We start from the raw sequence: 12,856 nt of genomic DNA, 5'->3' as shown, positions 1-12,856 counted from the left end.
CAAACACCTGTTTCCCTTCCAGGAGATGAGATGGGACGTTGACAGACAGATTTCCTTGACAGACAGACTTCCAGGAGAAATCCTGGGGCTGATTATCCTCAGAAGTCTCATCAGGAAATGAGGTCACTGGTAGTTTGGAGGACAGAACCATTTTTATTAGGAATCAATTGTAGGTCCCCCCAAAGTATATGGGGGCTTCTCAGGGCTCAAAAGAAACACCAAGTTAGATGTGGGAGGTGGGTGTTGAAGGTCCATCTTCCATTTTGTTCAGAGGCCTCTGCTGGATGTTACATTTGGTGCCCATAGGGAGTCCTGGACTGAGAAGGGTGTCTTGGCTTTTGCTATTCTATCTGTCTGTCTGTCCATCCATCTGTCTGTCTGTCTATCTGTCTGCTCTGTGTCTGTCCATCCATCCATCTGTCTGTCTGTCTGCTCTGTGTCTGTCCATCCATCCATCTGTCTGTCTATCTGTCTGTCTGTCTCTATGATGGTTTGAATGAGAAATGTACCACACAGGCTTATATGTGGTGTTTGGGCACTTGGTCCCCAGCTGGTACCACCATCTGGAAAGGTAGACCTTTTAGGAGGCAGAACCTTCTGCAGGGAGTACCTCACGGGGGGGGGAGGGGGCAGGATTGATGGATGGTTTTATAACCTGGCCCCACTTCCTTCTCTCTGTACCTGCGTCCTGAGTATGGTTTCAGTGTGACCAGTCAGCTTCTTGCTCCTGTCACCATCCATGCCTCCTCACTGTGATGGACTGTGTTCCCCTGAAACTGTAAGCCAAAATACATCCTTTCTATCCTGTTTTGTTCTTTTTTTTTGCAGGGTTGGGGAGGGGTAAGGTTATTTCACTGATGCAAAAAGAAAGTAATGGAGCAGAGGCATATGTGTGCATGTGAGTACAATGCTCAGATATAACCTTCACCTGTGGTGGCATTTCTCAGGCTCTCTCCACCCTGTGTATTGTTTGTTTTGTTTTTGTCTAGGGTGTAGCGCTGACTGTTCTGGAACTCACTGTAGACCAGGCCAGCCTCAGCTCACAGAGATCCACCTGCCTCTGCCTCCTGAGGGGGGGATTAAAGGCCTGTATCAAGCATACCTGGCCCACCTTGTGTGGTGATTTTAAATAAATAAATGTATTTATTTTTTTTCTGGGTGTGCATACATGCTGTGCATGGGGGTGGGGAGGAGAGAGAGAGAGAGAGAGAGAGAGAGAGAGAGAGAGAGAGAGATATTAAGCATGCATGCCTGCCATGATTGACATGCATGTGGAGGTCAAAAGGCCACCCTTAGGATATCACTCCTGCCACATTGTGAGTCTCAGGGATTGAATTCAGGTTGTCAGTTCTACACATGAACGCTTCTTTTATCTGAGCCATCTCACTGGCCTGACCTTATTCTTTGAGACAGGGTCTCAAACTCACCAAGTGTGATAGACTAGCTGGCCAGTGAACCCCAAAGACCTTCCCATTTCTATTACCCCAACACCAGGGTTACCAGCGTATTCTCAACCCTTTCCTTTTGTATGAGCCGTTTTGCCTTCAGTGCCTACAGAGGCCAGAAGAGGGCGCTGGTTCCCTTGAACTGGAGTTACAGGTGTCTTTACCACGTGGGTGCTGGGAATCAAACTTAGGTCCCCTGGATGAGCAGCCTGTGCTTTTAACTGCTGAGCCATCTTTCCAGCGCTTGTCCTGATTTTAAAATGTTGTTTCTGGGGACTGACCAGATCCTCACGCTTGTGTGATAAACATTACCGAGTCACCTCCCAACCTCTCGGCACTGTTCTAGGAGCTGCGGCAAGAGGGAAATCTTGAGGGCATGGCTTCTGGCTGGAGGATTTTGCTCTGTGTTGGGTCTCCTTGCTTGGAGCGTCTCAATCTCTGCTCCAAGCTCGAGCTCCGGGAGCCATTGTTCCACATGGGAGCTTTCCCCGAGGCCATATTCTCGAGGAACCACAGCCAAGCTCCAAGTCATTAAGTAGATTGAGCTCCGTATTGAGCCTGGATAGCCTTGTAAGAGAGCTCTGAGCTATTCCATGGCTAGGTCTGCGGCTCCATTAGCATTAGCTGTTCTTTCCTGGTGGCCACTCCGCCTGGAGGAGCCTGACAGGGAAGGATTCTGCCTAAGGGAGCCAGCTGAAAAATCTTTGGAACCCTGTCTTTCCCACCAGTCACATAGCTCTCCTGGTACTAGCTCTCCCTTGGCAACTGAAACCAGATTTGAAAATAAAATGTCACTTTTAAAAAATGTCTACTGTCAGCACATGGAAAATTTGTTTTTCCTGTTGAACTTCACGAGATGACTAGAGGCGACTGAGAGAGTCTAGATGCGCGCCTCATGCGTGGGGAGCAGGTGTCAGCGCATGTGAATCAGCGAGTCACGGGGGCATGTGAGAGAGTGGTGTAGCACCAGGCTGGATGGGGGGGAGCAGCATGTACAGTGGCGTCAGCTGTGGGGGTGCAGTGTCGGGATATGGGAATACTTGCGTGTGTGAGAGTCGAAGGAGGAATTTGAATTCAGGTTCGAGGTGGCATGAATGTGACCTCGGGGTTCATTCCCAAGGACTGATTGGTGCTGTTCTGTGAGTGTGTGAGTGTGAACGGGCACTGTTCTTTAAATGTGTGCTTAGAGATGGAGGCTATGGAATGTGTGTGGATGTCTGAAATCCACTAGTGTGTGTGTGTGTGTGTGTGTGTGTGTGTGTGTGTGTGTGTGTGTGTAGACTGGCACTGGTGTGTATTGTGACCATGTGTCTAAGATTTAGTGTTGGTGTGTGTGCCTGTGTTGGGACACTGTTCCCAGGGAGATATGAACAAAAGGTCTGTTCACCCCAGGGGAACCAGTGACAGACAAGAGTAATTAAACTACCACTGTCCAACTTGCTGAAGCAGTGGATATACTGGGGTGGCTGACAGGCGTATGGGTGACGCAAAGACAGCTGCATCGGTAAAAGCCACCCAAGCATGGGTGATGACACACAAAAGCTGGAATCTGAAGCTAAATTCACAGCTTGCAGGCAGCTCTACAGGTCAGACGCCCCCAATTCCCGGCAATCTTAGGGGAGGGAGAGACTTCTTTCCGTGTGTGTGTGTGTGTGTGTGTGTGTGTGTGTGTGTGTGTGTGTGTGTGTAGATGAAACATTCTGACCAAAAACAACATGAGTGTGATGGTTTGTATATGCTCAGCCCAGAGAATGACTCTATTAGGAGGTGTGGCCTTGCTGGAGTAGGTGTGGTTCTGTTGGAGTAGGTGTGTCACTATGGGGGTGGGCTTTAAGACCCTCACCCTAGCTACCTGGAAGTCAGTATTCTGCTAGCAGCCTTCAGATGAAGATGTAGAACTCTCAGCTCCTCCTGCACCATGCCTGCCTGGATGTTGCCACGTTCCCACCTTGATGATAATGGACTGAACCTCTGAACCTGTAAGCCAGCCCCAATTAAATTTTGTTCTTATATGAATTACCTTGGTCATGGTGTCTGTTCACAGTAAAACTCTAAGATAGTGGGTAAAGGGTTTTTTTTTGCTCATACTTCTAGATCACAGTTTATTTTTGCATGAAATCAGGAACTTGAAGCAGAAACCATGAAAAAATAATGCTGTTTGCTGATTGTCCAAGCTTAGCTAACTTTCTTCTATAGCCCAAGACCAGCTTAGGGAAAGGCGCTGCCCACAGTGGGCCTGGTCCTTCTTATATCAATTAACATCAATTATGATCTCCCACAAACATGCTTTCAGGCTAACCTCATCTGGGTAACCCATCAACTGAAATTTCCTTCTTGGATGACCCTAGTAAGGTTGAAAGTTAAAGCTGACTAGGGCAGAAGAACCTTATGAATCTGTTAAGTTTCAGAGACATCTTGAGACTTGCTAGTTGTTTGTTTCCTGAGTCTTCAGGAGCTTTCCTCCAGGATGAACTATTTCAGCCTAGAGGAAATTTGTTATATAATACTGTTTTACGGTTTGGCAGTGAGGTATCTCTCCAGAAGTTCACCCATCTAAGGCTGGGTTCTCGTGAAGCAGTGTTCAGAGTGAGACTTTTTGGAGATGATCAAATTCTGAAAGCTTCAATTTCATGAATATTAAATGCCTGGCCACTTTCTGCCTCTCTCTCTGCTGCCTGTCCACCATGGGGTGAACAGCGTTACTCCATCACTTCCGGCCATGATGTTCTACCTTATAACAGGGCGGGAAGCAACACACAGTGTATTACGAATTGATGCTACTGAAACTGTGAGCCGAAATAAACCATTCCTGCTTACGGGGGTCTCCCTAAGCATTTATCAGTGGTGAAACACAGTGTCTTGTGCTGGTGTGTGTGCATGTGCCTGTGTGCATGTGCCTGTGTGTGTGATCACACACAACTTGTTTAGCAATCTGAACACGAGTGGCTTCTTCTCTGAACGGATTCCCCGTGGTCCCATTCTTTTGGGACATTCCAGCCCCATCACTTAGTTATATCTCCAGCCCTCTTTCTACCTAAAAATTATTTTTTATTATCATGTATGTGCTCATGCTGTACATGTACACAGGCAAGACATGTGTGTGTGTGTAGGTGCTTGTGTGCCATGGCGCATATGTGGAGGTCAAAGGACAACATCGTGGATTCGGTTCTTTCCCTCCACCGGTGTATGCATTCCAAGGCTTGACCTCAAGTTGCAGGGCAAGCTCCCTTATCTGCTGAGTCACCTCGTGGCTTTCCCTTTAGTTTTTAGTTTGAAACAGGCTGTCACTCTGTAGCCTAAGCTGCCCTGAGCTCTCCAGCTCATGCTGGCATTGAACTCACCCTGCAGCCTCTGCAGACCTTGAATTTACGGCCTACAGCCTTCCTGGTTCATCCTCCGAAGTAGCTGAGATTTCGGACATGCTCCATCGAGCGCTGGCAAGGCTAAGGCTGAGGAAGGCAAAGGTGTTGGGATGGAACCAAGGGTCTCATGCGTGCTGGGGGAGTATCCACCAGAGCTCCACCCACACGTGAAGGGCTGGGCTTTTTTTTTTTTTTTTTTGCAAGTAGCCCTGAAGTTGGTACCTGCTATTGTTCATTTTATAATTTTATAATTTTATATTGCTTAGGCTTAGGCAAAGCCTGAGGGTGTGAATGGAAAAGTACCTAGAAAGATTAAAGTTGCTTCCAGAGTCACAGATCCGAATGTTATATAATATTCTCTGGTGACATTGAGCCCTTATTAATAACTAAACATCTGGCAGTACTATAATTATATTTCTGGTGCCACGGTTGTATCCACCATTGTCCTGCGTAAACATGGAAGGGCAGGTGTGAATTATTTAGGCAACTGACTTTGAGTTAATAGCCACTCGGTACTGTTTCTGGCGGTAAGTTTCTGTCAACTCCTTGCAGAGTCTCAATGTCTTCGCTGACGCTCCTTTGATGTACCCCCAAATCTCTGACCACATCACCCTGGACCCCCGATGCGGCTGCCTGAGCAACCTGGAGATGGAAAGCCCGAGAATGAGACAAAGGGGGACCAAGAAACCCCCGAAAGGGGAGAGGAGCCACGGAGAAGCCCAGCCCCTGACTTCCCCACCTGGCAAGTCTCCCCCCAACCCCAAATCCCTGGATCTAGATTGCTTTGCAACTCCCAGGTAGGGGAGTGGGGGTGGGGTCTGAGAGCCTGTGATGCCCAGGGTCCAGGGGAGAGCGGAGAGTCTATGAGGAGTCCACCGTGGGGGTGGGGGAGGGGGCTTACCGAAGGACGAGCTATCCAGAAGGAAGCAGAGTTTATAAGGATTCTGGAGGTGGTGGGTTTCCGTGGACTCTGAGGTTCACGCTCAAGGCAAGAGGGCGTGGCTGCAAACTCACTATCAGGAATGCCTTTGGGACGGTGTGGGTTTGTTATGAAACAGATGTAATTTGCAGAACGCAGTACAATTGACAGCGTGGAGACAGAACCTTTACATGGGTCATTTTAATTAATTCTCAAAATCTTCCTGTGTGTGTGTGTGTGTGTGTGTGTGTGTGTGTGTGTGTGTGTGTGTATGCACACACGTATACAGAGTTACAGAGTACTGGATACTGAACCTAGTATCTTGTGTGTATTGGACCAGTGCTATATAGGCTATATAGGTCCTTATTAGGGGATTTTGGGTAAGTGTTTTACCCTTAGCTTAGACAACAAGCTTTACCAGTGCTTAGACAACTAAGTGCTTTATCACCGGGCCACACTCTTAGACACTCACTGGATATATTCTAGGCAGGTGCTTTACCACTGAGTCACCAGACCCTAATTGGGAGATTCTAGGTAAGTCCCTGACCACTGAGCCACACCCCCAGCCCCTCACTGAGGGATTCTAGGCAGGGGCTCTACCACTGAGCCACGCCCCCAGCCCCTCCCTGGGGTATTCTAGGCAGGGGCTCTACCACTGAGCCACGCCCCCAGCCCCTCATTGGGGGATTCTAGGCAGGGGTTCTACCACTGAGCCACGCCCCCAGCCCCTCACTGGGGGATTCTAGGCAGGGGCTCTACCACTGAGCCACGCCCCAGCCCCTCACTGGGGGATTCTAGGCAGGTGCTCTACCACTGAGCCACGCCCCCAGCCATCACTGGGGGATTCTAGGCAGGGACTCTACCACTGCCCCCTGCCCCTCCCTGGGGGATTCTAGGCAGGGGCTCTACCACTGAGCCACGCCCCAGCCCCCCCATTGGGGGTTTCTAGGCAGGGCTCTACCACTGAGCCACGCCCCCAGCCCCTCACTGGGGGATTCTAGGCAGGTGCTCTACCACTGAGCCACGCCCCCAGCCCCTCACTGGAGGATTCTAGGCAGGGGCTCTACCACTGAGCCACGCCCCCAGCCCCTCACTGGAGGATTCTAGGCAGGAGCTCAACCACTGAACTATATCCCAAGCCGCCTTTTTTCTTACTTTAAGACATGGTTTCACTAAGTTGCTCAGACCTGCCTTAAGCCCACTCAGTAGGCCAGATACTCCTCGAACTCAAACTCCTCCTGCTTCAGTCTTCCTAGTAGCTGTAAAGTCTGCATCAACAGGCCTAGCTGTGTATTTTTATAGGTGAAAAGGGTTTTAAAAAAAGTACTGAGTAATTGGCCTGAGGTCACAAGGTCAAAGGAGAACCCAGAATTGCTACCCAAGTCTCTCTGAGGCCAATCATGGTCTCCTTCCCCTCCTCCCCTTCTCTTTTGTGGGCCCCCCTACTTCTCCATCCTCCATCTTTTTCTCTTTCCTTCTCCTTTATTTCTTCTCCACCCCTCCTCTTTCTCCATCTCCTTTTTAACCCCCTTCTCTATCTCTTCCTTTCCTCTTCCTCCTCCCTCCTTCTCCTCCTCCTCCCTATCCTGTCCTTCTCCCCCTCTCCCTCCTCCTCTCCCCTCTCGTTCCTCCTTCCCCTCCTTCCTTCCCCTCCTCCTCCTTCCTCCCCGTCCTCCTCCCCTATCCTGTCCTTCTCCCCTCTCCATCCTCCTCTCTCTCCTCCTCCTTCTCTCCTTCTCCCTCTTCCTCCCTCTCTTCCTCCCCCTCCCCTCCTCCTCCCCTATCCCGTGCTTCTCCTCTCCTGTCCTTCTTCTCCCCCTCCTCCTTCCCCTCCTCCCTCTCCTCCTCCTCCTCCCCCCTCCTCTTCCCCCTCCTTCTCCCTCCTCCTTCCCCTCCTCCCTCTCCTCCTCCCCCTCCTCCCTCTCCTCCTCCTCCTCTCCCTCCTCTGTCCCACCCCTCCTTTCTGTTCTTCCTGGCCTCTCCCTGAATACAGAAGAGGTCCATTCAGGATGTGGAGGTCTATATGTTATCAAGTCCCAGGACTCCCTGAGTTTTGCACTTACTCTTTTTCTTTGCCCAAGAGTCCATCCACGCACTGCTGTGAAAACTCACAACTGTTTTTGCGTAGAGGAAGACCCTAGATCTGTGTGATACTGGCCTCAAAGACTACAGTGCAGTGAGTTCTTTACATTGGTTCTGAGATTATCTCTCCAACGCTCTTGGTAATGGAATCTCTTGCTCCCTCCAGCCTAGCTCATATTAGTGGTGGGAAGTGCTTATGGCAGAGGGCGTGAACTTAATTAAGCTTATCGGGGGAAGTGGAAATATTTTGGGTGATGTAGTTCTTGATTTTTAGCGATGTTTTCCCAGGGTTGGGGAAATGCAGGCATGGAGGGCATAGGCACGGGATATTGCACGACTCTATCTAGATTCCAGAACCTTCTTCAAGATAACTCAGTGTTTGAGAAATCAAGGATGGGAGCTGAAGAAACCCTTTGTCAAGAGCATCTTAACACGTAGGGCCAACCTCTTTGGTTCAGAGTTCATCGTTGTGGAGATGCTGAAGAGGAACTTTAAACCATCATATTACATCCACAGCCAAGAGCAGAGAGGAATGAATGGGAACATGGTTTCTCCACTCTCATGTTGGCCAGGACCTCTGCCTAGGGAATAGTGCTGCCCATGGTAGGTTGGTTCTTCCCACAGCCATTGATGAAGACGATCCCCACAAGCATGCCTGCAGGCCAACTTAAGCTAGACAGTCCCTCACTGAGACTCTCTTCCCAGGCAATGCTAGGTCATGTCAAATTGACAAAGCAAATTCTCAAAGAACTGGTCTTGAGTGACTCCTGGGTGGTCGGTAGTGCAGACTTTAGGGGAGAAAACAGTGGGGCTGAGAGATGTGCAAATAGCTTCGACAAAACCCAGCTTAGCAAACAGCTCTACTTCCAGGGTGGTGCTGTGGGCCAATCTGAAGGGAGCTGTTCTCTCTGGGGAGAAGTGGATGCGTACTATTGATATATAAGCTAAAAATAACCAATCTTCCAAACAAAGTGTTTTTAGTTTTTTGAAATGAAAATGTGTAGACAAAGCAGGGATCTAGAATGTATGAGTCATTAAATTGCTGACTCTCAAAGCAATGGAGATTCAAAGGGCACTCCTCTCTCTCTCTCTCTCTCTCTCTCTCTCTCTCTCCTCCCCCTTCCTCCCTCCCTGCCTCCCTCCCTCTCTCTCCCTCCCTCCCACCCCTGTTCTAAATAGCTTTGATAGAGAGTCTCTTCATAAACAGGTCCCACAAACTGCCCCGTGGCCTTATGGTCTTACACAGCAAGAGGCCGAAGGAACTCAACTCCTTCTTGCCTGGTTGCTAAGCTGGCCTCGGTTGCTAGGTTGATGCCAACAACTCTAGTTGCTCCTTGGGGGAGGACACCTTCATCTTTCCTCTTTGTGTCTCCTTTTCCTCCATCAATATGAATCTATCATATTGATTCCTCCACATGAGCAATCAATCATGCATTCATTTCCTCTGCTCTTGACTGTGAATTTAACATGACAGTGTAGGTCTCTACGGTCCCTACACCGAGTGTGACTCTCTCCCTCGATGCTTGGCTCAGTGGTACCGAACTCATCAGAACTAACAAGGATGCTGCGGCATGGAGCATCTCCAAGGAAGTTGTTTTCACGGAAATGTGTGTAACACAAGGCACTGGAGCAAGATGAAGCATATCCGGCTCATCCTTGGATTGTATTAGACGGACTAGGTCTGGACAGTGAAGTATTTGTGGTGTGTGTATATGTGTGTGTGTGTGTGTGTGTGTGTGTGTGTGTGTGTGTGTGTGACAGAGGACAGTGTTAAGTGTCATTAGTCAGGAGCTGTCACTAGCCTGGAGCCTGTTGATTAGGCTGGGCTGGCTAGCCAGTGAGTCCCAGAAATCTGCTTGTCCCCACCATCCCAGTACTGGAATTACAAGTACATGTTACCAAACCTGGCTTTTTATGTGGGTGCTGGGGATCAAACTCTGGTCCTCATGCTTGCAAGGCAACAACCATTTTACTATCATTCTCTTCCCTCATTTCTCTTTATGTATGTATGTATGTATGTATGTATGTATGTATGTATGTATGTGTGTATGTATGTGTGTATGTGTATGTATCCATGTATGTATGTATGTGTGTGTGTATGTGTATGTATGCATGTATGTATGTATGTATGTATGTATGTATGTATGTGGTTATTTATTTATTTGAGACATGGTCTTGTGTATCCCATGCTGGCATCAGATTTGCTATGTGTTATGTAGTCAAGGATGACCTTGAATTTCTGATTCCTTTACCCCAACCCCCCAAGTCTACCATTGTGGAGGACAGCAGTAGGGGCTCGATGCAGCCAACTAGTCATATTATCTGCACAGCCAAGACCAACAGCTTACTGCTCGGCTAGTGTTCTCTACTTTTTAAACTACAGCTCCTAAGTGGGGAATGTTGTTGCCCATATTCAAAGTGGGTCTTGTCACTTCAACAAGCCCAACTGAGAAAGTCTTCCACAGGGGTACCTACGGCTAACCTGATCCAGATAGCCCTTCATTGACTCTCTCCCCCCAAGGTGATCCCAGGTTGTATCAAGTAGACCGTGAAAGCTAATCACCACAGAACCTGTCTCCGACAAAGGAACATAGCTGATAGTTTCAGGTCATGTGCTTCTATTCATCGAGGTACTGTTTAGATCTACCTGAATGTTGAGATCTATGTGGATATTGGAGAGGAAGAGACAAATAGTGGTTTCCCCATCAGCTTACAAGAACATGAGGGAAATGGGTTAAGTTTATGTATTAGAATCAATTTAAGATCAGGGTGTGTCTGCAATATCATCCAGAGATGACATACATGTGTGTGTATGTGTGTGTGTGTTCACATGTTTGCATATATGGGAACACGTGTGTGTTTGGGTGTGCATGCATGTAAGTGCACATGCTTACAGAGGCCCAAGGCTTCTGTCAGGAACCATCTCCCATCGCTCTTCTATCCTATTCTTTGAGGCAGGATCTCTTAATCTATGTCAGAGGTCACTCATGTATCTACTATGCTAGCTAGCTTGCTCTGGGGATCCCTGATCTTTATCTTCTAAGGTTAGAATTACCACACCCACCCAGAATTATTTTGGTTCTGAAATCTACTTTCTGCTCCTCGAGTGTGCAGGGGGTGGGGGGTGGGGCATCTGCTTGCCCCTGACAACATTCTTTTCAATTGTGTAGTGTGGTGGTTTGAATGTGCTTGGCCCATGGAAAATGGCACTATTAGGATGTGTGGCCTTGTTGGAATAGGTGTGGCCTTGTTGGAGGAATTTTTTTAAAAAAATATTTACTTATTTAATGTATATGAGCATCCTGTTGCTGACACACGAGAAAAGGGCATTGGATTCAATTACAGATGGTTGTGAGCCACCATGTGGTTGCTGGGAATTGAACTCAGGACCTCTGGAAGATCAACCAGTGCTCTTAACCACCGAGCCATCTCTCCAGCCCCTTGTTGGAGGAATTATATTGCTGTGTAGGCAGGTTTTGAGGTCTCTGGTGCTCAAGCTTTGCCCAGTGCAGAAAAGACCCTCCTCCTGGCTGTCCTAGTGCAGAAAAGACCCTCCTCTGCCTGCCATTGAACCAAGGTGTAGAACTCTTAGCTCCTCCAGCACCATGTTTGCCTGGATGCTGCTATGTTTCCAACCACAATGATAATGAACTGAACCTCTGACCCTGTAAGCCAGCCCCTATTAAATGATGTCCTTTTTAAGAGTTGTCTTGGTCATGGTGTCTCTTCACAGCAATGAAACTCTAAGACATAGGATGATTTAGTTGACCAAGTGCCCCCATTGGTGCCTCTCAATGTCACTTTTCCCATTCTCTCTCTTTCTTTCACTCCACTGCTCTGTCATAAGCCATAGTGCAATGACCATCTTTGTAAGTCTACCCTTATGAACTTGTGCATGTATACTAAAGATAACATTTTCTAGAAGGAAAATATCTGTGACAAAAAGCGTATGCTGGGGCTGTGGAGTTAGCTCAGTAAAGTGCTTGTCATGGAAGCATAAGGACTTGAATTAAATTTCTAATTCCTATATAAAGCTCAGTGCTGTGGTATATGCTTGTAATCCGAGATGGCATCTGTGGAATGATGTCTGTGGTTGAGGTCTGCCCTCTGTCAGCGTGTACACATGAGCATGCCCACCCCCACATATGTGTGTATCCATACATGTGAATGTGCATACTATTGGCATCAACACACATACACACACAGACACACAGACACATACACACACACTCACACACACACAGACACATGCACACACACAGACGCAGACACATACAGAGACACATACACACATAGATACACATACACACATAGACACACATAGACATACATAGACACACATACACATACATACACACACAGACACACATAGACATACATAGACACACATACACACACATACACACACAGACATACATACTCCCAGACACACAGACACATGCACACACACACATATGCATATACAGACACAGACACACACACGCAGACACACAGACAGGCACATACACACATAGCCACACATATACACACAGATACACACACACAGATACAGACACACAAAGACAGGCACAGATACACAGACAAACACACACACACATACACACACACAGACACATGCACATACATAGATGCAGACACATACAGAGACACACAGACCAATACATACACACATAGATACACATACACACATAGACACACATAAACATACATAGACACACATACACACATATACACACACAGACATTCATACCCTCCCGACACACAGACACAGATGCACACACACAGAGACACACACACGCACACACATATGCACACACGGACACAGACACACAGACACACAGACACACACACACACAGACACACAGACACACACACACACACACACACACACACACACACACACACACACACTCTCCTCTTTTGCTAACTTAGCCAAATTGCTCTCCAGAGCAGTTGCACTGGCTCATCAGAGGACAGGGCTTTTGAGGACAGGGGACACAGAAGTGGAGAGGCAAGAGACTAGAGAGAGGAAGTACTTGAATTTGCTT

The 12,856-nt window shown here is 48.0% G+C and overlaps 1 protein-coding gene across 1 annotated transcript in view; it reads left to right on the top strand.

The window, feature by feature from the left end:
* Caln1 (calneuron 1) overlaps positions 1-12,856 on the top strand; it is a 462,493-nt gene that overhangs the window by 28,690 nt on the left and 420,947 nt on the right. Inside the window, exon 2 of the mRNA XM_032886858.1 lies at positions 5,360-5,549. Coding sequence (XP_032742749.1) covers positions 5,431-5,549 — 119 coding nt within the window. The 5' untranslated portion in view covers positions 5,360-5,430. The remainder of the gene's footprint in view (positions 1-5,359; positions 5,550-12,856) is intronic.

The sequence above is a fragment of the Rattus rattus genome, chromosome 16, assembly GCF_011064425.1.
Source record: "Rattus rattus isolate New Zealand chromosome 16, Rrattus_CSIRO_v1, whole genome shotgun sequence".
Taxonomy (NCBI): domain Eukaryota; kingdom Metazoa; phylum Chordata; class Mammalia; order Rodentia; family Muridae; genus Rattus; species Rattus rattus.
Note: the sequence above shows the minus strand (reverse complement) of the source record. Positions and strands in the feature narration are given on the sequence as shown.